Raw genomic sequence first — 23,170 nt, forward strand, 5'->3', positions numbered from 1 at the left:
TTGATATACGTTACTCACAGTAACGTTTTACTCCTAAAACGTTACTCATAGTAACGTTTTAGGAGTAAAAACGTTACTTACAGTAACGTATATCAACCTAATGCTGTTAGTTTTTTTTTAAAAAATATATCCTAAAACGTTATCGTGAAATACGTTTATACTAGTTTTGTAAAATTTTAGAAAAATGTATTACTTTGGTAAATTGTTTTATATAATGGCTTAGTTTGGTTAAAAATTCTGATTTCTCACGTTGTCTAAGTGATTTTTGGTTATCTTTTTTTTTAAAAAAAAAAATCAAATCTCAACGTTTAACTCAATAATTGATAAATCAATATCTTAATTATTTTATACGGTTTGACATGTCTACAGACTGACAACTAATAAATCAAATCAATAAACTTTAATATCGTTAACATTTTCTCTCAATAAATATATATGTAATTAATTCCCCCAACAAGATTGAATTTTTTTACATGTTTTATAGTATATGTGTCACGTATTAAATAGTTATATTTATCTTTAATGGATCGTTTGATGTAAAATATAAAAATAAATAGTTTAAGGATAAAAATTTGGTGTTTTGATTGGTTTTCAAGTTTGGAATAATTCATTCCATCACTTATACTTAATTATAAGATAATTAATTTTGAAATAACTTATTTCGATCCCAATAATTTCATTTTATAACTATGTGTTGTTTCACTTGCTAAGCATCTATGCTCTCTCTCAATAATCTCGCTTGCACCCCTAGGTCTCATCTCACCTTCACCCCCTCTTGCTCACCTCTTTTCATTTCTTGATGCTCTATCCTCTTCTCTTTCTCCATACACTTTTTTTTTGTATTTTTGCCCCCCCCCCTCCCCAGCCTGCCATTGTATTTATATATTTTGATGAATAGAATGCAAGTGATATATATAAGAGTAAATGATAATGAGTGAAATTAGAATATAGTTAACTTTTTCTATATTATTATTTGTATTTTTATATATATCTAGATTATATTCATTGATATAATTTAAATATCCGCATGAATACAAATACAATTAGAATTTATGGAATAAAAATAATACAAGAGCGAAATGATATAAGTGAAATTAGAGTGAATAAGTACAATTTATGTATTTTCTTTTGTTTGTATTTCTGTCTACATACTAATTATACCGGGATACAATTTAAATACATATATGAATATAACGTATACTTCAATATATTTATATTTATTTTTATAATTTTTATGCACAATATTCCAAACTGTTGATATAAATAATAAATATCTAAATTATATCTAATTACTAAATAGAATCCAAACTATAATCAATTTTAAAAATTATCAAAAAAGACCCCATTCTGTTTTCTTTGTCGTTTTAACTATTTAGGTTTCCTTTCCTTTTCGAAATAGAAGTTTAGAACAATGATTGTTCTATAACACCTGGTAATAATAAGGGTCCGACTTTTGCTCGCTATAATTTCCCGGTTATTTTATTTTATTTATCTTTTGTTTTTAACTTTTTTTTATATATAAGAATCAATAGAATAAAGCAATTTGCCCACTTGCGTGGATACTGGGGAATCAGCTTAAACAAATCTTCAAGACAAAGGCCAAGGTACCTAATCATAAGCATCAGGCACATATGATCATTAGCATATCTAATTAATCCTTGGATTAGTATTTCCATTAAACAAGAAAACAACAATAAAATCGCTAATTAAAATATTTGAAGGGCAAAAACACACACGAAATTATAGCTAAACACGACTCCTGCAGGTCGTCTTTCATCATTCCTTTTGACTGCATGCTTTAAACCCCAATTTTGATCCCAATTTGATTCCTAAACTTGGATGGAGGTGAAGACTCTCCATCGCAAGCAGATTCTGTTAATTGGAAACTCTAAACCCTAATTTTCTGGTTTTGTTAATTGAATTGAAGTGCAAAATTCGGTAGAATGTGGAACTTCGCGAGGTCTGCGGAGAAGTTGTTCTCGCGCTGGGCAATCAAGAGGTTTTGCAAGTTCTGGTTGAAGAAGAAATTGGGGAAATTTATACTTGGCGATATTGATCTCGATCAGCTCGATGTGCAAGCCAGGGCCGGTATCATTCAGCTCTCTGATCTTGCCCTCAATGTTGAATATCTCAATCAAAAGGTGCGGGCTTGTGTTTTTCGGTTTTTCACTTCTTTTTTTTTTTGACAAAACTGATTGATATGAACTTTTCTATAGCTCTTTTTTTCTGATCCCGCGGAATCTGAATTTGATACTAAAACTTGTAGATATTTTTAATGAATTTATTTTATCTGATATCTATTTATCTTAAAGAGATAAGATGAAGTTTAATCCTTTCTGTAGTTTTGTGGGTTATGTTTGTTGATGGGTAGGTTTATATAATTCTTTTAACTTCAGAGGAAGGTAGGGGTGGTTTGAGGATTTTAATCTGGAACCTTGAGAGTTCTGGAGACTGATTGGGGTTATCTAATTTATAATTAATTTGTCTTTAAGGCAAATCAATTTATCAAAAGCTAGAGCCTATTTGATCTAGCAATCAATTATCCTACACAGACATAAAAGAGGTGGGCATTCAGGCAATTCAGACTGGATATGAAAATTTCGGTTTGAATTTTTGAATTTTGGATTCAAGAAGTTACAACCCAAACAAGTTCGGATTGGATTGATTTTTTGAAGTTCGTTTTCGGATTAATTTAGTTTATTTCAGATTTTCAGTTTTGAGCCTATAAGTTGAGTTGCTTTTTTTTTTCTTTTCGTTTTATGATCGTGGTGTCCTAGCCAGCTTTCACATAACTCGATTAATTCCACGGGATACCTAACACCTCCCACTAGCAACAACTTGAACCCAGGGGTGTGGCTTGTGGTCAATGAGTCCTCACATCTCCAAACTTAATGTAAGTGTAACAACAAGCAGTAGCCCAACTGTGGTATTAAAAAAAGAAGAGCCTGTCTAATGCATGAAGCTCTATGGAGGAAGGGTATTCAAATAGCCTCAAGATGTTTTCTTTGTAATGAGATTGCAAAGACAAATAGTCATTTGTTTTGTGTTGTAAAGTGACAGCCCAACTGTGGGTCACTCTTATTCAGCCTTACAGGGAACAAGTAGACAATGCCAGAACACACAACAGATCTCCTAAGCCGTTGGATCAGGAGAGGAGGCAGCAAGTCTCAAAAGAGATGGTGGAGAGCAATTCCTCAATTTGTTTGGTGAATAGTGTTGAAGGAAAGGAATGGAAGGTGTTTTGAGGATAGATTTAATTCTATGCAGAAAATTTAGGGGAGTTGTATTGAAACACTTTTGGTGTAAAGAAGCAAATTTAGAGGATGCAGATCAGCTGATAGACCTTTTAGGATCTCTTTAGTTTGTTTTTTGAATCCATAGTTACTGTTGATAACCTTTTGGAGGTTGCCAGCATATCCGTTAGTACAAAGGAATACAAATTACCAGATCCCTAATAAAGTAGTAGCCCTTATTAGTTAGTGTTGCCTACGTGGATTCTCTTGGACGTTGATTGAAGAAAAGAAGAAAGAAAGAATGGCAGAAAACTGGAAGAAAGGAGGATTGTTTTTTAGTAATAAATTTTATAACTGACGGGCTATACTCATGCGTACATAAGAAGTAAACCAAAAAGTATAAAGCCTTATATAAACATATGGTTTTCTATGAAACACCTAAACTTCTTAACAAATAGGAACCTCGTGGATGTACCAACAAGAAGTAAGTGAGAAGAGACAATTTTGCAATTGTACAACATCATTCTCTATCCCATCAAAAGCTCTCCTATTTTTCTCTCTCTATACGGTCCATGTAAGTGCTAGAGGAGAAATATTCCATCCCAGGTAATAACCCCTCGCCCCAAAAAATGGAGGAAAAGTATAAGGACAAACTATATTTTATTTCTTCTTCTTCTTCTAAGGGTTACTCCTGCCCGATGAGCCTTGTTGAAGTCTAGGTAATAGGATTCAAAATCATCCTTTGAACTCAATATATTTTTCCCTGCTTTCTGGAAGTGCAGAGCAATAGTCTCGATCTCCATCTTGAGGTCCACATGTTTCCTTTTAGCTATAACTTTTTCTCTTTGGAGGCTTATCATAATTTGGTTGGTGAATTATCTGAAAATAGAAGTGTCCTATAATTTAAAAATTAAGTTATGATATTCTTTTAAGTTAGAAAGTTGGATTCTTTGGCAGCCAGAGAAGGTTTCAAGGTTTTAGGAGTTTCTTACGTAACATGCTAACGCCCTTCACCTGTAGCTTGCTGATTTGAGGTAATTCATAGGAGTGTTCCTGATCTGCATATATGTTAGCCATTCCTGGTTTTCACCTATTTTCTGTGGATTTTATTGCCTGTTGGACATTCTCCCTGAATTTTTTTTTTTTGTTGTTGGGTGTGTGTGTGGTTTGGAGAAACAACATCATATGTTACTCACTTTATCTAATTAGTGGTACTAAAGCATCAATTATACTCGACCTAGGTATATTTGAATCTCTTTCCTGCCCATCTCCAACCCGCTACATCTTCCTGTCTTCATTAGCCAAAGAAATGTTTGATTTTTACTGATTATGGCACTGTTGCATTTTTCAGTTTGGTTCCGCAGCAGCCGTATATGTTCAAGAAGGATCAATTGGCTCTTTGCTTATGAAAATGCCTTGGAAAGGGGATGGCTTTCGGATAGAGGTGGATGAACTTGAGCTTGTGCTTGCTCCTGAGGCAACCTTTTCTCCAAGCACATTCGGAAATTGTCTTTCAACTCAAGATGGTGCTGCTTCGGTGAACCAAGAATCAGGAAACCGCAAGGATGTTGCTGTCGATGATTGTGGGGCTAAAACAACTGCTTTTGATGTTCATGAAGGGGTCAAGACCATTGCTAAAATGGTTAAATGGTTTCTCACTAGGTTGAATGTAGAAGTTAGAAAATTGATCATAGTATTTGATCCCTGTTTAGGTGAGGAAAAACAGAGAGGGCTTTGCAGAACCTTAGTATTAAGAGTAAGTGAAGTAGCCTGTGGGACATGCATATCGGAAGGGGATTCTCTGGATACTGAAGCAGCGGATGCTAACCTTTTGGGGTTGACTCAAATGACAAATTTTATCAAATTTAGTGGAGCAGTTCTTGAATTCCTTCAAATTTATGAGGTTGTTGATAAGACACCAAATCCATGTGCTTCAGGAACAGCTACAGGTGAGTGGTCAAGAAACTGTTCACCAAATGTCACAACTCCTATAATAACCGGGGAAAGAGGCGGACTTTCTGGGAACCTAAAATTGACTATACCTTGGAGAAATGGTTCCTTAGATATCCGCGAAGTGGAGGTAGATGCTTCTATTGATCCTCTGGTAATCAAACTTCAACCTAGTAGCATCAGATGCCTAATACATTTGTGGGGAATTTTGAAAGATACGGGTCAGAAGAAGGATACAGAATTTCCATTTTGTAATTCAGTAATGACTTGTGATTCAACAAAGGCAGATACTTCTATGCTCAGTATGGATGAGGTGCTTCCAGGTTCTAAAGCAAATTCTGCTGAATGTGCATTTGAGAGTGAACCAGTGAGGGAAGCTTTGCTGTCTGAGTCCCGTCTTATATCGGACTGGGTGAGTAGAAGCCGGAAAGTCAATGACGAAGAGGAACCAGACTTTGGGGAAAGGTTTGTACCTTTTTGGATTTTACTTATCATGCAGTATTACCTACAAATTATGATAATTCCAGTGGGAGTTCATGAGTGTTTGTATGTCTTATAAGCTATGACTAAAGAAATACAAATTTTTGACATGCTGCTAAGTTTCATGTGCTTTCTGTAACAACATGCATCTTGGGAAAACAGAATAAATGGTTTGCTTTAGTTGCTTCAACCCTTTTCAATGTCTTGTAGGAAGTGAACCCTCATAATGTTTTGATTAACGAGATGTTGGCCTTGAATAGTTTAGTGTTTCAAAAATTTGTGCTCTTTCTGCTTTACCTCTATATTAATTGTTGAAGACATAATTAATTAATTGAGAAGTGTGCTCTCTCTAGCGGATTGAGCTTTAAGATTAGATGGTCAAACAATTTTATATACCAGAGTAGGTAGAGGTCCGAAGCCTCGTGTTTGATCCAACAACAATAGTCAGATCCCATGTGAGGGGGCATGGTAAAGTAAGGAAAAGTGTGCTTTCTCTAACCACTTAGTTTTTAGATAAGATGGTCACACAAGCCAATACTAGCTCTTTACAGTAATCATTTTGATGGTAAGTTGGACTTGGAATCAGTACCTTTGCTTCAACACTTGCATTCTTCAACTTCCTATACTCTGATAGCATCACAACAAATTGTCCCCTAGTATACTGCCAGTTTTTGGCCATGTTTATGAATGAATGTTCTACCTGATTAAAAAAAGCATCACAACAAATTGCTAACGGCAGCAAGATCTCCTTATGCTGATCTCTCCTTGTGTTCTTTTTTAAAATACAATATGTCCTTATGTTCTTATGTTGTATCTTGCAGCGTGCACCAGTTTTTTGAGTGCTTTGATGGTCTGAGAAACTCGCAGTCAGCTCTAGGAAACAGTGGGATGTGGAATTGGACCTGTTCTGTTTTTAGTGCGATAACTGCTGCTTCTAACCTTGCTTCTGGGTCGTTGCTTGTTCCTTCTGGTATGCTTTTTGGGCCCAATATGCACAAACGCACACAACATTTTATTCTAGTTTCACCCTGGCAGAAGATGTGCTGATCTGCCTTTTGATTAGTTATGTCTGTGCTGAAATGGTTCATATAAACCATTGGCATTCAGAACAGAGTGTTCTAGACATTGCAAAAGTAATTGTACCCAAAGCTAATACATACTTAGTGAGGAAAATATACATACCGAGTACAGGGAGGAGCTCAAACTGCAAATTCATTTTCATCTCTAAGATGGTTACACTGATCTGACATGTCAGTCATTTTGTATCTCCCATTTATTTTTGTTTTTGTTCTTTTCTGTGCACTCTGATTGGGTGGATTATACAGCTGAATGTATATTACTTATTTCAGAAAGTGAAGGAAGTAATTGAAATTGTTTAGTCACTTTAGTGGGGACCTCAGTAATTACTGCTTAGTGTTTTACCTCATCCCTTTGTCAGGAAACTGATTTATTTCTTTTGAATTCACTACAGATCAGCAGCATCTTGAAACCAATATTAGGGCTACAGTTGCCAAAGTATCTCTTCTTTTTTCTTTTATTGACGAGGAAGAGAGACATCGCTGCACTGTGGATGCTGATAAAGGGAATGCTGGTTTTTATGTTCATTATATAAGTGCAAGTTTTCAAGATTTGCTTCTGGTACTGCAGGTAACGTTTTATGTCTTTGTTGTTGATTTGCTTCTGACACTGCTTTATTGGGCATTTTGTAGCTCTTCTATTAATTTTAAAAACATTAAGGCTTAATAGGTACAGCGCCAGGAAGTGAATTTTGAAGCAACAGTTCAACATGTGGCACTTACTGATCACTTCTCAAGAGAAGATGACACTGTTGATTTCAAATTGCGTACATATAATAACATCAAAAAGATTCAAGACGCAGTTCAAACTGCCATCCCACGTCTTGATTGGTCCACCAAGAATGTTGATCTGGATAATCAGAGTGCATCTGCTGCTCCTAATCCATTAAGGATGAAATTTACTGATGGGTTCCCTCATCCAAGGAAAAAAATAAGTCTTTTTGCTGACGATGGAGTGCAGGTAGAATTGCTTAAGACTTTTGGTGCTAGCCTCTGTCAAGCAACCATAAGTTCTTCAGGAAACTCATTTGTTGGGCCAACATCTTTTTCATTGAAGTTTCCACCATTTGTTTTCTGGGTAAACTTTAATTTGTTAACTAAAATCTCAGAATTTTTCAAGAAAATTGAGGATCCTATTGGAACAGCTAGCACTCTGGCCCATGAGGATAAGTGTGTGGCTTCATCCAAAGGGAATGGAAGGACTAGCCCTTGCTCTGATACTAGAAGAAGTTCAGAACAAGAAAGTTTCAGGGGCACTATATCTCTTCCAACTGCCAGGATTATATTGGCTTTTCCTTGTGGAAAAGGTGAAGATTTTAGGAGCCATTACTGTTGGCAACAGTTTATTTCTCTTGATGTTTCTTCACCATCAGCTCCTGTGGACAAAGCAAGTCATGCAACTAAAAAATGTTCTGCTACTAGTTCTAAAAGTCGGAATTCCGTGGCTAAATTGTGCTCTTTGTCCTTGAATTTTGGGAAGCTTGATGTCAACTTAATCACACCATTGTCTGGAGAGAATGTTGAAATTACCTGTGGTAGTGTTCTAAAGTATAGACTTTCAGCCCAGAAATTAATGACCACATCAAATGGAAGAGGGCCTTCTGTTGTTACCTTTTCTTGGCAGGACTGTGCCAGTACTGGTCCTTGGATAATGAAGAGAGCCAGACAGCTTGCTTGTTCAGAGAATGCAAGGTGCTTAGAGAAGTTCAGAGGAAAAGGATATGACTTTTCGTCTGTAACCACTGTCAAGGATTCTGGGGATGTTGATAACATTCGACAAGAAATGATTATAAGCTCTGAGTTCTGCATTCATGCACATTTATCTCCCGTTATAATTGCTTTAAGCAAATCAGAATTTCTTAAATTAAATGATCTTGTGAATCAGATGATTGATAGGTTATCAGGACTGGACTTAAATCTTGTTGATACTGAAAAAGTGATTGCTGCCTCTCAGTCATCAGTTCTTGTTGAATGTGATTCTGTAACCATATCAATTAATGAGGAAGCCATGGAGAAGAATAATAAGGGTTCACTACAGAATGAAATTACTGGTTCTTGGCATAGCTTTACACTGGAACTTCAGAACTTTGGCCTATTATCTGTTTCAGATCTTGGAGGAACAAATGGTTCTAGCTTTCTCTGGGTGAACCATGGTGAGGGCAACTTGTGGGGTTCAGTTACAGGGGTCCCGAGTGAAAAGTTTCTCCTCATCTCCATCAATGACTCTTCCAGCAGCCGTGGTGACGGAGAAGGTTCAAATGTATTATCTTCTAAGTTGTCAGGTTTAGATATTATCCACTTTCAGGATCCACAGAGCAGTGCCGTGTCCATCACTGTCCGGTGTGGCACTGTTGTTGCAGTTGGTGGACGCTTGGATTGGTTTGACACAATTTTCTCCTTTTTCGCTTCACCCTCCCCTGAAGCTACACAAGAATGTGATAGTAATGTGCGGAAAGAGGGTGAAACTAGTGTTCCATTTGAATCTTCTTTTATCCTTAGCTTGATAGACATTGCCTTGAGTTACGAGCCATACCTAAATAAATTGACGATGCATGGATGCGCTGATTCTCAGTCAAGTTCTCCCAATTGTGAGGAAGCAATAGATGAGCAATATGTAGCATGTCTGTTGGCTGCATCTTCCTTGAGGTTTTCCAGTACAACCTTCGCTGATTCTGTTATCAAGGATTACAAAATTACTGCACAGGATCTGGGTCTACTTCTTTCTGCAGTGCGTGCACCGAACTGTGCTGGCAGTGTCTACAGTGTGGAGCATCTTCGCAAGACGGGATATGTTAAAGTTGCTCAAGGGTCAGATGTTGAAGCTCTTTTAAGAATCAGTTCTGGAAGTGGTGCTCTTTGGGAAATTGATTGTTCAGAGTCACAGATTGTTCTGAACACTTGCCATGATACAGCTAGTGGATTGACACGTTTAGCTGCTCAAATGCAACGGCTTTTTGCCCCTGACCTGGAAGAATCTGTGGTTCACTTGCAGACAAGGTGGAATAATGTTCAGCAGGCACGTGAGGGCAAAGAATTCTGCACTTTTGACGTGGCTGTAGCATCAACTTCAGATATGCAGCCTATGACTGGTGATGTAAATAGCAAATGCGGTAATATCAACTTGATGGATGAAATATGTGAAGATGCATTTCAATTGAACCATGAGGAGGATGACCAAGCTGATCATCTTGAATCACCCATTTACCTGTCACCTAATAATAGTTTCATTGGCGAGACATTTTACTACAGTAATGAAGACTCTCCAAGGTTTTTGAATAGCTCGCCTCTCACTTGCTCAGTCCCAATAGGTGGACAAGAAACTAGTGAGACTCCATTATTACCTGAACAGCCACCTCAGTTTATCGAAGAATATTTCTTGTCTGACCTATGTCCTCTGTCTGAACTAGCATTGACAGATCAGTCATCGAAGGATATTATTAGATACGCGCCCAGCCCTCTAAGGCGTGGTGATGATTTGAGGGGAAGTACTGGATGGTATGGGGGCAACTGTTTAAGAATTTTAGAGAATCATGTTTCAGAAGTCGACAGAAAAGCTGGTTCGGAGGAGTTGACAGAGTCTGAGGCTTCTAGCATTCTCAGTGAACCTGATGAAAATAAAAATGTTAAGGGTCGCATAGTTCTTAATAACATGAATATCATCTGGAGATTGTATGCGGGATCTGATTGGCAAAATGTTCAGAATAATACCCAGCAATCTACAGGAACTTGTGGGCGGGATACAACTGTTTGTTTAGAACTGACACTGTCTGGAATGCGATTTCTGTATGACATCTTTCCTGATGGTGGAACTCGGGTATCTAGGCAGTCCATAACAGTTCATGATTTCTTTGTTAAAGACAACAGTAATGCTGCCCCTTGGAAACTGGTATATTAAGTTTCTTCACGTATTTGAAATTGCAAATAGTTTACCATGAATTATGCTGTATCTAAAATTCTTTCTTCTGTTTGATTATCAAGGTGCTGGGGTACTATCAATCAAAAGGCTGTTTAAGGAAGTCTTCTTCCAAAGCATTTAAGCTGGATCTGGAAGCAGTAAGACCTGATCCTGCTATCCCTCTTGAGGAGTACCGGTACGTTCACCGTTTCCCTTAAACTTTTCCTCAATTTGGCACATGTCTCTCTTCGGTGCAACTTAGCTGTCTCTGTGATTTGCTTGGTTTATGTCAGAGAGCACATTTTATATACCCTTTATGTGCATGTATAGTGTTTAATTGAGCCGAAGGTCTCTCGGAAACAACCTCTCTACCTCTCAAGGTAGGGCTAAGGTCTGTGTGTACTCTACCCTCCCGAGACCCCACTTGTGAGATTGCACTGGGTATGTTGTTGTTGTTGTGTGCATGTATAATTTCATTAGGATCCACTCAGAAGTGAAGTGCCTGAGTTCTAGGTTATAAAAATGGTAACAGGAGAGTAGTTTTAAGATTTTGTTCTTTACAAATTGAAGAAGGGAAAAAACAAAACAGCAGAACTTGGGATGCAGAGAAGCATAGGGCTTCAGGCAAGGTGACGTTTATTTGTTTATTTTCACCCAGAAGTTAGAAAAGGGAGTTCACAATTAGTCTTTTACTATTATGAATCCATTTGACTTGGTTTATTTTAGTATAGTTTACTTTGCACAGAAGTTTGATATCCTTTCCTTTCCTACCTATCAGGCCCTTTTGTGTCATTGTATATTTGTATTCTTAAAGATACTGTATCTATCCATGATGTGCTTAGTCTGCTGCTTATGTGCTTGTTAGAGAGATATGCAAATGCCAGATTATTTGTCCTTAGAAGTGGAAAAATGGGTGAGAATATGGTGAGTATAAATGGGTTCGGGTGGTGGAAGACTATTAGACCTGATGAGGTTTCTCAAAGCCATCAACCTAACTATAACCTGTTATGAAAGCAAAGACCTAGTCTGCCGTTCATGAATAACACCTATTTACATAATAACAAAATAAAATTATCTGGATTTGTAGGTTATTGGCCAGTGTAAAAATGATGATGATATATGATTGTATAGACACACCATCTCTCTCTCTCTCTCCTCTCCTTGAAAAAAAAGGGAAATAAAATACTAACAAAGGTTGGTGCAAATTATGAAATTTTCTTTGGTTTATCCAAAAATAGAAAAAAAGAAGACTTTTATAGAGAGAACGACGAAGTAGAGCAAAAATATTTCACTGCTCTCGTTGAACTCACTGCATGGCAATGGATGTCAACAGGACTTGATAGTTAAAATTACTATGACAATTTAAGTATTTGAAAAGAACAAAATTTGGACAAACAAAAAGCAGTATGACTCTTTCTTTTGGTTGGTGGAATACATCGATCCTCTTAAGTATGCATTTAGATACCAGAACTACTATTTGTTCTGATTGAGGACCTGAATACATGATACAGTGTTCCTATTATACACTTCTGGCTCAAACAAGCTATATTATGTTGGTATATTAACTATTGAAAATATGCACCTCCTTTAATAGACGTTAGCCTCAATAGACTTGTTCCAATTGCAGCTGATGTATACAATTAAAGGAGTTGATATGTTTTCTATGGTTAATTTCTATATGTAATAGGCGCTTTTCCAAAATTTGATTCGGAATTGTTAAATTGTAATGCTTTATCAAGCGTTCAGGTCCTCTTTTCAGTTTTTATCTGATGAAGTTATCGGTTCAAAGAGGCTCATATACAGAATGGCGGGAAATTCCCCACTAAATTTAAGTATCTATGAATTTCTTATTTAGCTCTCCAAGCATATCAGAATGTGTAGATAAAAATGTTAAATGGATTCAAAATCGAATTATTTAGATAGTTTATTTAAGTCTTAAGATACTTTATCTATAGTAGAAATGTCTTATACGTCACTCTACAATGTGTGCGAGTATCTGGCGTGATTTGATAGTCATTCAGTTTGAGCTTATTATTCTAGTTTGTAACGAGTTGATATGACCTACTTTTTCAAGTCCCAACGTCTGTTGCTTTATTCTGAAAAAAGTACATATAAGAAGGTAGTTCTACTGACCGGTCTTCCTCTCTTCCCTTATCAATGTCTCGTTCACCTCGCAAGTATGTTTAGAAAATGTTTGGGCTGTGAAATTCGCATAAATTACATCGTGCTCTCATGCAAGAAATTTTATAGAAGGCACTTCTAATCTCTTTCGCGCTATTCCTGTAATAAGTGAACTGTACCATGCTGTTTCCTTTCCTCGTGATTTAGATGCTTCACATACATATTTTCTTGCTTGCTAACGTGAATAGCTTAGTACTCATTGCTGTTCAACAGAAAGTTCCTATAGAATTTTCTCTCCAATAAATTCAACCCAAACTTGTTGAGAGAATTCACCGTATTCTATTTGAATAGTCTGTATGTACTTGGTGATTGGATTGATATGATGCTTTCATTTTCAGGTTAAGAATCGCATTCCTCCCAATGCGCTTACATCTTCATCAAAACCAGTTAGATTTTCTCATCAGCTTTTTTGGAGGAACGAAGTCAGCAGTTACCCCCTCCCAAAGTTCTTCACAAAATTTGAGTAAATCGGAAATAGTAGCAAAGAGCACTAAATTTGGGGGTAAAGCAGTCATTGAAGAGGCACTGCTTCCTTATTTTCAGGTGAGAAATAAGTGGGGGTTTTTTGCCATATTAAACATATAGTTTCCTCCTTTCGAGTAAACTTATGCACTTGCAGTTGGATATTTTTATTTATCTTTGTGAAAAGGTGAGGTAAAAGAAAATAGAAAAGACAGCTGTTCCTCTTGCCCATAAATACTTGCTTCCTTCTTCTTCTTTTTTTTTTGTGATAATGGTAACTTTACTTCTGTATATCCACAGGTATACTACAACCAAAGTGTAGTTCCCCAGCAAAAGTATTACAACTTGTAATTCAATTTTTTTGCCTTACAAAAAGTTTAAAACATCACAAATATCTTCTGTTTGAGCTAATAGTTTTTGCTCACACCAAAAATAGAAAAAGGCCTGAACAATTCATTTTAAGATTCTGAATGTTGTTCTGAGTCCCCTCAAAGCACCTTTTGTTCCTCTGAATCCAAACTGACCAACAAATACATACAGGGACGATCTTCCATGTTTCTTTCTTCTTGCTCACATTACCATCCATATTCCAGCATTTTAGAACGTCTGCAATGCTTCCAGGTTCCACCCAACTAATCCCTTTCAGACTGATGAACATCCTCCAAAGCTGGTCTGTCCATTGGCAGTGCAAAAAAAAAAATGGTTGATTGAATAAATACTTGCTTTTTTAATAAATGCTTGTTATTGTTGCCTTCATTTGAATCCTTCGATATGTGGACATACCAGCTTTATTCTGAGAGTGGTTTTGCTGGTTGCTTGATCAGCCTGCCATAGTTATATGGACTAATAGTTGAAGCTGATTTTACTGGATTTTGGTTGCAGAAATTTGATATCTGGCCTGTTCATCTTCGGGTTGACTATAGCCCTTGCCGTGTTGATTTAGCTGCATTAAGGGGTGGCAAGTATGTTGAGCTTGTTAACCTTGTACCTTGGAAGGTATTTACTTCTCCCTAGTGAGTGTGGTTTTAGAAATTAGGTGGTCAGAGTTTCGCCTTTCTTCTTATTCTTTTGTTGTGTAAGGCATATTCAGATTATTCAGATGAAGTTGAATTTTTTATGAGTTGTCAATTGTCATACTCTAAGTGCACATTAACTTTCACTCTAAATGGAAAGCTCTAGCCAATCTGAATTGGTTTTTATGATATCCGATCGCCAGGTATTTAGTGTTAAAATTAATCCCCTTTTCTTGAAATCTCATATAACCTAAAAATGGAAGTTCATGACATTTAGGGTGGGGGCGGGGGAAAGAACATTATGACAAATGCTTTCTAGTTGTTTCTCCCATGGTAATAACTATATAATATGTTTTACTCTATAACGACACCCTCCAAATGCATGCAAAACTTGCTAAAATTAGATGTTTCCTGGTTTCATACGTCCTTTTGTTCGATATTCATTCAAGTTCATGTCTTTCTATTGGAGATACCAGTAATTAATGATGAGAATATAATTAAACAATAAAAGTGTTTGGTCAAGAATTGTCACGCCCCAAACTCAAGGGCGCAACTGGCACGTAATGCCAAAACTTAGGCCCGAGTCCACCCTGCTGAACCTATTGCCCATAGCACATAGAAGCCACCCATAGATAAGAAAACAAACTAGCAGGGTCGGCTCGGGCCTAAGTTTCGGCGTTAGGTGTCAGTTGCGCCCTTGAGTTTGGGGCATGACACGAACTGAGGTTAGGTCTTCTGCTTGATATTTTTTAGAAAATGCCATAATAAAGAAAAACAAAGTTCCATTTCATAACCAAATTTTTTTGATAAGAAAACAAAGAATTTAAATTTGGTTAGACTTGGGCTGGTCTGACTATGATCTATCATTTAGCCCATCTAGTCCCAACCAATCTCAATTCAAGTAACCTTTAAGCTGCTCATTTATTGATTCAGCCCAACATGCACATTTGACATTCCTAATTGAAACATTGGAAGTACAAACTGTGATGTAGAATTATGAATTAGTTTGTAAGTAAAGTGTTATAAAGAAAGAGGATCAAGTACACCAAATAATTCCTTGTAGGATAATTTAATTCAAGACCTTAAGGTGCTCGATTTTGGCCACTTTGAATTCGCATTTATTGAATGAACGCATATTGAGATAGCCAGCAGTATATTTTCTTGTACCGTACATGAGGTGAAATATTTTTATATACAAGTTCATAATATGGTGTATCCAATACTTTTCTGATGCAGGGGGTTGACCTGCATCTCAAACATGTTCAAGCTCTAGGTGTCTATGGCTGGAGTGGCATAGGTGAAATAATAGTGGGTGAATGGTTGGAAGATATATCCCAAAATCAGGTTTGTATAATTTTTTTGGAATTGTGGATAATTTGAGATTTGCATGTCAAAGTTTGCGATGGGTTCTGATCTATTCTTGTGTTACCCTCAGATTCATAAACTATTGAAAGGCCTTCCTCCTATTCGGTCATTGGTAGCTGTTGGTTCTAGTGCAGCAAAGTTGGTTTCTCTGCCTGTGAAGAGTTACAAGAAGGATCAAAAGTTGCTAAAAGGAATGCAAAGAGGTAATAATAATGAATTCTATCCCTTACATCCCTGGAGAATATATGAAGTGGAAGAAATAAAAGCCCCTCCTGTATGTTTAGTGAATCTTGAACTGATTAGGTTCTTCCTGATTGTGGAGTGCTTGTTTATAGGAGCTTAAATTACACACTTCTTGTTCTGGTGATATATTTGCTTTATTGCACTGTTGGATACTGTTATTGTCATGCAAGGAGCTGAAATTATAGCATGTAACAACAGAATTATGGTAGATAGACATAGAAATATGTGCAGATAGGGGTGTGTGTATATGTATGGTGTGGCCATGTATTAGCCTTTGTGGGACATTTTTGTTCCTTTATACTTTTTGCAGTAAACATGATCCAAATGAAAGCTAATTTTCAAGGGATATAGAAGAAATGTTAATAAAAGACAATCTGTTTGATAGTGTTGCACCTGTCCTCCTGTTACAATTTTGAAAAGATCATTTATTTTGTAAATCTAAATATTGATACCAGTACTAACTTGGTGCTGATGAATACAAATATTACCTTTCTCAAAAAAAAAAAAGCAGAAGACAATTTGTTGATATGAGGCTCCAAAATTTCGAAAAGGGATCTTTTATAAGAATAATGGTAAGGTAGAATTTTCCCTTTATAGTTTGCATGTAGGTGATGCAATTATTAAGTTGATTCTGTCTCAGAATATTTCATACTACAGCCCCTTGTTATAAGCATTAGTTAAGGGGGGGAAAACAAAAAAAAGGGGATGCATCACCAACTCTATAGCGAAACTTTGCCTAACTTCCAACATCTAGAGAAATTAATTTTAAATAGTCTGAAATATGAATGAAAAAGAATGAAATATCCTAGTATGGCATTTCAAAGATTGAATGAATGGAAGTGAAGGATGATTGGTTGTTTCCAGTAGGTTCCTCTGAAGTTGGCTATTGCTGAAGGACAGGAGAACAAATACGTGGAGAGGTCACTGTTTCGTTCTGTATAGGATGGGTAGGAATACGTGTCATAAAATTGCCAAGTGTCTTTTCTGGTCGAGGCAGTGGTTACATTCTGGTAAAAGAATTGAGTCTTTCCATTCTTAGATAGTTTCCCATAGCCATGTACCGTGGAGTGATAAAGACATGTAGATGGGTTCAGGATAGATCAATATCTTGCCAACAGGGAAACATGATATCTTTGCTTCACAAGAAAATGGAAGAAGAATGACTCAAGATCGTTCTATTACTTATAAATTCCATTGGCATCGGATTATTAACCAGCAATCAAGCTTTAAACTAAAAATGGTAAAGAACCCCAAGTATTTCTTTTTCTTCTTATTTTATCTTTTGAAAGATGTTGTCTCAGAAGCTTTATGTAAATTACATTAAGATAGCAGTATTTCCTATACCGTTGGAGATCGGCAAAGGAGGTATTGGAAGAGACCTGTATCTTCACATAAAAAAAGACGGGAAATCAGTTATCCACTGAACTTGGTGTATCTATAAAAGTCCCCTGAAAATGGTCTGTGCTGCTTAATGCAATAGGATGCACCTGTATTTCATCATTTGATCATATTATATTTTGAAGTAGAAAATTATATTATCTATGTTATATGCTTAGTTTGTTGTATTACAGTGGTATGTTTTTGTTAGTTGGTGGATAATCTTTGACCGCGTCTTACACGTTACTCTGCTTCCCTGTTTATTATGTTCTGCAAAAGGTCGACAACTATATGCTGTCAATCATGGTTCTAATTGCTAAGAAGAAGTGTTGTATCATTGAGTGAGCAGTGCTTGTCTTGTTTAGTATTTGTGTACAAATAATAGTACCTCTGCTGTAATTGCTCTCATCTGTTAGAAGAGGGGGATTGAGTCTTTGGACTTTTTATTTTCTTCAAATGTACAGGGTCAATCCTGCCACAGGACACAAATGCTTTGTTTTTGTCTTAGAGGACATTAATAACCATGTAAAAGTATCTCTGTCCTGTGTGCCAATATAGTTGCGGCTTATAGCTCTCAAAAAGGCTTCAATCTTTTGCAGGTACAATAGCGTTCCTTAGAAGTATTTCGCTTGAAGCAATTGGACTTGGAGTGCACTTGGCTGCTGGCGCTCATGAAATCCTTCTGCAAGCAGAATATATCCTTACAAGTGTTCCACCATCAGTAACATGGCCTGTGCAAAGTGGAGGAAACACTAGTGTGAGATTTAATCAACCTAGAGATTCCCGACAAGGGATCCAACAGGTGATAATCCTTTTCGTGAGACACTCTGTTGTTTACTATTTGGCTGGTTAGCACCGTTTCTGAATTTTAGTCCCAAAGCATGCAATTGACGCTCCTTAATGACAATCCTGGGTCCGCTACTGCCTTTTTTGGTATCTGATTAAGCACATATTATCCTGTATATTATGAAGATAACTGATTCACTGTGGCTAAAAGAGTCTGCTTAAGTTAATATAAAAAGTGAGAGTACGTGATGTTGCAATCCCTCCTCTCATTCTTGGGGAAATTTTGCCGGAACTAGATATACAGATGACAAGCATTCGTCGTCCTGGACCAAAAGTTTGGAATATGCAAGTTTCTTATTTACCATTGCCCCTTTTCCTCAAACCCCCTTTTCCCCTCCATTCAGCTTCCTTCAGCGAAAGTTTGGAATATACTCCTTATGTAGTCCAACTGAGGCACTGATCCTGAAAATCTTGGAAGGCTAATGAAAGTATAACTGAGATACTGATCCCTGATAATCTTGCCAGGCTTATGAAAGTATGAGTGATGGCTTCAGTAAATCTGCTTCTGCTCTAATACGCACTCCCATCAAACGGTATCAGCGTGGTGCTGGAATGGGATCTGCTTTTGCAACTGCTGTCCAAGCAGCTCCAGCAGCAGCCATTGCCCCAGCTTCTGCCACAGCACGAGCTGTTCATTGTGCTCTTCTAGGTGTAAGGAACAGGTCTGCTCTCTCTCTCTCTCTCTCTTCCAAATTGTTTTCGTAGGGCAACTGGCTTTTCTTTTTTTTTTAATCCAAGGTAGAATAACAAAACCATCACGTAATTAATATTGAGCATTTTCTTTCTATTTTTATCTATTTTAGTTTACTCTTTTTAAGTTTTTTTGTCAAACTTTAATGCTTTAAAATTTATTTTCTCTGTGGTAGTGTTTTGGATTAATAAAGACTTTGACTAACTGAAGATTCATGCTCTCTTGAGAAATCTTACCTTAAAGAGTCTTACCTAGGCTTGAAGTTTAAGGTAGGAATTTTGAATAGTCATCATAATTTTTTCAATCAATTTATAAAAAATTATCGTAATTTGCTTCTATTATTATTGATCAATGGTTTTTGATTATTTTTCTCCCTTTTGAGATTTTCTCTTGTGCCCAACCTGCGAATATGACTTCTTCAATTCCTTAATCAATTTCATAGCTTCTGCTCTATAGTTTGATATAATGCGATGTGACTTTGGCAATGTGTTATATTCCCCTGTGGAGTTTTAACTTATAGCACCCATGCAGCCTCAATCCGGAGCGTAAGAAAGAGTCTTTGGAGAAATATTTGGGGACAAATCCATCTCAGCAGTACATGTAGTAGGTATGCAGTTTCAATCCTTGGTTGTATCTTTTGGTGCATTTCCAGCATGGATGTATCTATTTATACAGCTGACTTTCCATGTAACAAGTGTGATAAACCGAGACATTGGAAGGTTTTACTTCATGATTGAAATGGGTTAGAAGCAGTAACACAGTTTATTCTTGCTTGCATATCGAAGTTTCTCCATGAAGAGCTCCAACAAAATTTGCAAGCCAGCATTAGTTTTGTATAGGTGAGCACTGGAGTTTATTTATATGGTTGACTGGTAAAGTGAAACTTTGATGTTAACTTAGTTCTTGCTTCTGAGACAATGCCATTTCACCCCCTAGCTATCGACTTGTACTTAGCTAGTCAGTTGATTTTTCATTTGTCATCAACTCAACCTTCTTCTCCCCTCTCATCTCTATAATCATGAGATCATGGTCAAAACATAAACTGGAATAATAGTTTTTTGGCTTAGGTTTTCTTTTTTGTGCTCATGTAGTTTTAACTTATTTGCTTTGCCTATATCGATGGCAGGTGTACAGATCGTAGGACAATTAGACAGATTCTTTTATCTGAGGAGACAGGTAATCATGTAAATTCTGTAATATCAGAGTGGTAAACTTATTTTTTTTGCTCATATGGCCGGGCCTGCCACTAGTTTCAATTTTTCGGTTATGTCAGCTTTGTTATGTGCAAATTGTGAATATATTGATTCCCTTGGTTTTGCTGGCAGAATTGTCATCTGTATAACATTGTTTCTTGTAATTATCTTCTGTTTGAACTTGTATCCTTTCAGTCTGTGCTGTGCAATTTACTGTCTTTTGGCAGTATGCTTTCTCGATACACTCTTATCTCTCGTGTTACAGGTTAATTTGTTTATGCTATCATTACTTAGAAATAATACATAAACATGTAACTTTCAGCTAACATCTATGCCTTTCAACTTTAGATGTGCAAAAGTAGACACACGTGTATTACCGCATGTAGGAAACATATGTCTGCTTTTTCAACTTATACAATTTTAAATATCTACTTGTGCACACACCAAGTTGGAGGGCATATATGCTAACTGAGACCAAGTTAAATGACGTGTTTATAAATTTGACCCATCACTTATTAGGTCAGCGCAAATGTATAGCTGAAGGTGGATATTTTCTTTTGGTGGGACATGATTCACATCTATTGGATGATATTAGGGGTGTCAAAAATGAACCCAAACATATGTAATTTGCCCAAAATTTTAGGGTTGGGTTCAAGATAATTTGAGTTAGGTTCAATCTCAACCCATTCAAACTTAACATATTTGAAGGGAATTCTCAATTGAGCCCAATTCAATCTCTAATTTCAACCCGTTTAAAATTTCTTTATTAAGGTATGTTCCTATATTAAAGGTATGAATATTAAAGGTATGAATTATTATCTATTTAACATCTTTTGGGATTTATCTATCCATTTGTTACTTTTTTAACAAAAAATTCTTGAGCGAAAATTCAAATTGTAATTATAAAAGTTAATTATTAATATGTTAAATTATTGAAATTAATCGGGTCAAATTGGCGGATCAAAATCCAACTCCTTTTTTAGCCCATTTGAGCTCAAAGTAAACTTGGGCGGGTCAAAGATCCAACCCGATTTCTAGTCAACCCGTTATAATATTTTCAATTTCAACTCAACTCGTCCATTTGACACCTCTAGATGATATACGTCATAAAGCAATAGAATGCCTGTACAAAACCATATTTCTGGAGATTTTGAATCTTTACTATCATTTAAAGTGGGACAAGGAGTGTTTTTATGCTATATTTGTGATAGTATCATTATGATACTGTCATAGTACACTTTATCCTTCATGATTGCTCCACAATAAGTTCTTACGTAATTTTGTGCAAGGGACTTTCTTTTGGTGACTAATTTTAACATTTATAATTGTAATTGATGATATACAAACAATACCGTGTTAATTTGTCTTTTTGGAAATTTAAAAATAAAATCGTACTAGTGGCAACACATTTTGAACTGTAACGGTGGACTTGTATATAAAAGGTTGCCCTTGTGGTAAATATGGCTACATCATTAGTATGCTTGTGATATTTTATCTCTAAGATGGTCATTGTCTTCTTTTTGAATAACGGTGGAGTTTGGATCAACTTACGTGTGTCTCGATTATCTTATTGGGTGTGTATTACTTATATTATTAGCACATGTACGGTGTACCAAGTGATTCCAAGATAATCATGTATTGTCTAACCTTAAGGATCCAACTATTATTTCCTTGTCAATTTTTTATTGTAACAACTTTATTAGTATCCCTCATTTCATAAGTGGCAAAATTTGACCTAGATCTAACTCATTGGAACCATTGCTGAACTGATTTAAGTATATGTGTGATTTGTGATGCACCACTCTTCTCCCTGACCTCCCCCCTCCCGGTTGAAACTCTTCGTTATTGGGTAAAATATGCCTCAACTCTTTCTCCACGAATATTGTGATTTGAATGAAACTGCCATCATTTACAGGAAGTTCCTGTTTAGTTCCCAGCAGCACTCAAATCTCAATTCAAGATTAACTAAAAATGGGTATACTACAGAAACACCGAGTGACAATACAGGAGCATTATTAGATTAGAATCTATCAAACAAATACATATGATTACATCAAAAGTACTTAAACATTTGTACAACATGGTCCATTTTTCTAAGGGGTGGAGGCTGAATGATCCAAGAGATTACAAGTTTTCAGTCTCCTAATAGTCAAGAAAAATCTCAAAATCTCTAAAAACACCCCAAAACAAGATAGGAAAAAAAAAGAAGAACGTCCACCCTTGTTAGATCCAAGAACTCTACAACATTACCATTGCTTATCCTCCCTCTTCAATCTATCAATTAGCTCCTGAAAGAAGAGAAAAGAGCAATTATGAGACTCGTATATGATATTATGAAGTTCTACTATTTCCATTGGATCTAAGATACATACGCACCGCATAGATGTTACATCATTATTGGAGAATCGGAGCAACAATATTACTCGTTCAGTTGCAAATTTGTAATTATAAGTGAATGAACTAGTTTTAATATATTGACTTACCTGTGATAATGTCATTGAAGAAATCAGGCATCTTTGTCTCTTTATTATCAACTTTCTTTGGCAAACTTGGAGCTCTTTTAAAACCAAAACGTTCTTTCCAGCTCCCCTTTCCTACTGATGGAAATATATCATCATAATCATCATCATCATTAGAAAGAAGTTCATCTTTAAGTGTTGTTGCCTTATTGCTATTTTCTCTCAAGGGCAACAATTTACCCTTGAAGAAAACCTCATCAGCAGGAATCATCTTGTAACCAGAGACCGAAAACTCGAAATCGGAGGAAACAGGTGCCTCTTTGTAGCCATATTGTTCATGCCTTAATGTTTGCTGATTATCAGCAAAATCACTAGAGAATGAAATTCTTGGACCCATTGTTGTGCAAAGTCCTTGTTGATTTAGGCAGGCCATGGACCATTCAAAGGAAAATAAATACTGATCTTTTGACTAATAATTTCCAAGGTGAGAAGTCACATGTAGTTTTTCTAGTCTTTATATAGATGGTAAACTTGTCTATTATGTAATCAACTTTTGACTACCAAATATCTTGAAAAGACAATGACCGCACTTCACATATATAAAATTTGTCTATGTCTATTAATCCGCGCTAGTTTGCTCACATTGTCAGTCTCAAGCTTAAATAAAGAGGAGCGTTACGATAAGTTGATAGTCAATACAAGATTA

General features: G+C 36.3%; 2 protein-coding genes across 3 annotated transcripts; one reads left to right on the forward strand and one right to left on the reverse strand.

Annotated features, from left to right (window-relative positions):
• The first annotated feature begins 1,667 nt into the window (after positions 1-1,667).
• Positions 1,668-20,247, forward strand: LOC107007725 (autophagy-related protein 2). 2 transcript variants are annotated; one of them, XM_015206462.2, is made up of 15 exons: positions 1,668-2,141; positions 4,585-5,648; positions 6,485-6,633; positions 7,135-7,310; positions 7,410-10,625; positions 10,718-10,830; positions 13,154-13,358; positions 14,160-14,273; positions 15,527-15,634; positions 15,726-15,858; positions 17,875-18,077; positions 18,587-18,783; positions 19,344-19,419; positions 19,508-19,651; positions 19,939-20,247. In XM_015206462.2, exons 1-13 carry the CDS (start codon positions 1,944-1,946, stop codon positions 19,414-19,416), a joined length of 5,949 nt encoding a protein of 1,982 aa, XP_015061948.1. In that variant the 5' UTR covers positions 1,668-1,943; the 3' UTR covers positions 19,417-19,419; positions 19,508-19,651; positions 19,939-20,247. The 2 variants fall into 2 exon arrangements, with proteins under 2 accessions (XP_015061948.1, XP_015061947.1); XM_015206461.2 differs by having other exon boundaries at positions 19,598-19,651.
• A 1,754-nt stretch (positions 20,248-22,001) lies between these two features.
• On the reverse strand, positions 22,002-22,967 carry LOC107027218. Its single transcript, XM_015228402.2, has 2 exons — positions 22,489-22,967; positions 22,002-22,293 (listed from the first exon to the last, which is right to left on the reverse strand). The coding sequence occupies exons 1-2, from the start codon at positions 22,895-22,897 to the stop codon at positions 22,283-22,285; spliced, it is 420 nt and encodes a 139-aa protein (XP_015083888.1). The 5' UTR covers positions 22,898-22,967; the 3' UTR covers positions 22,002-22,282.
• Positions 22,968-23,170: the final 203 nt, after the last annotated feature.

This window comes from Solanum pennellii, chromosome 1 (assembly GCF_001406875.1).
Source record: "Solanum pennellii chromosome 1, SPENNV200".
In the NCBI taxonomy this organism is placed as follows: Eukaryota; Viridiplantae; Streptophyta; class Magnoliopsida; order Solanales; family Solanaceae; genus Solanum; species Solanum pennellii.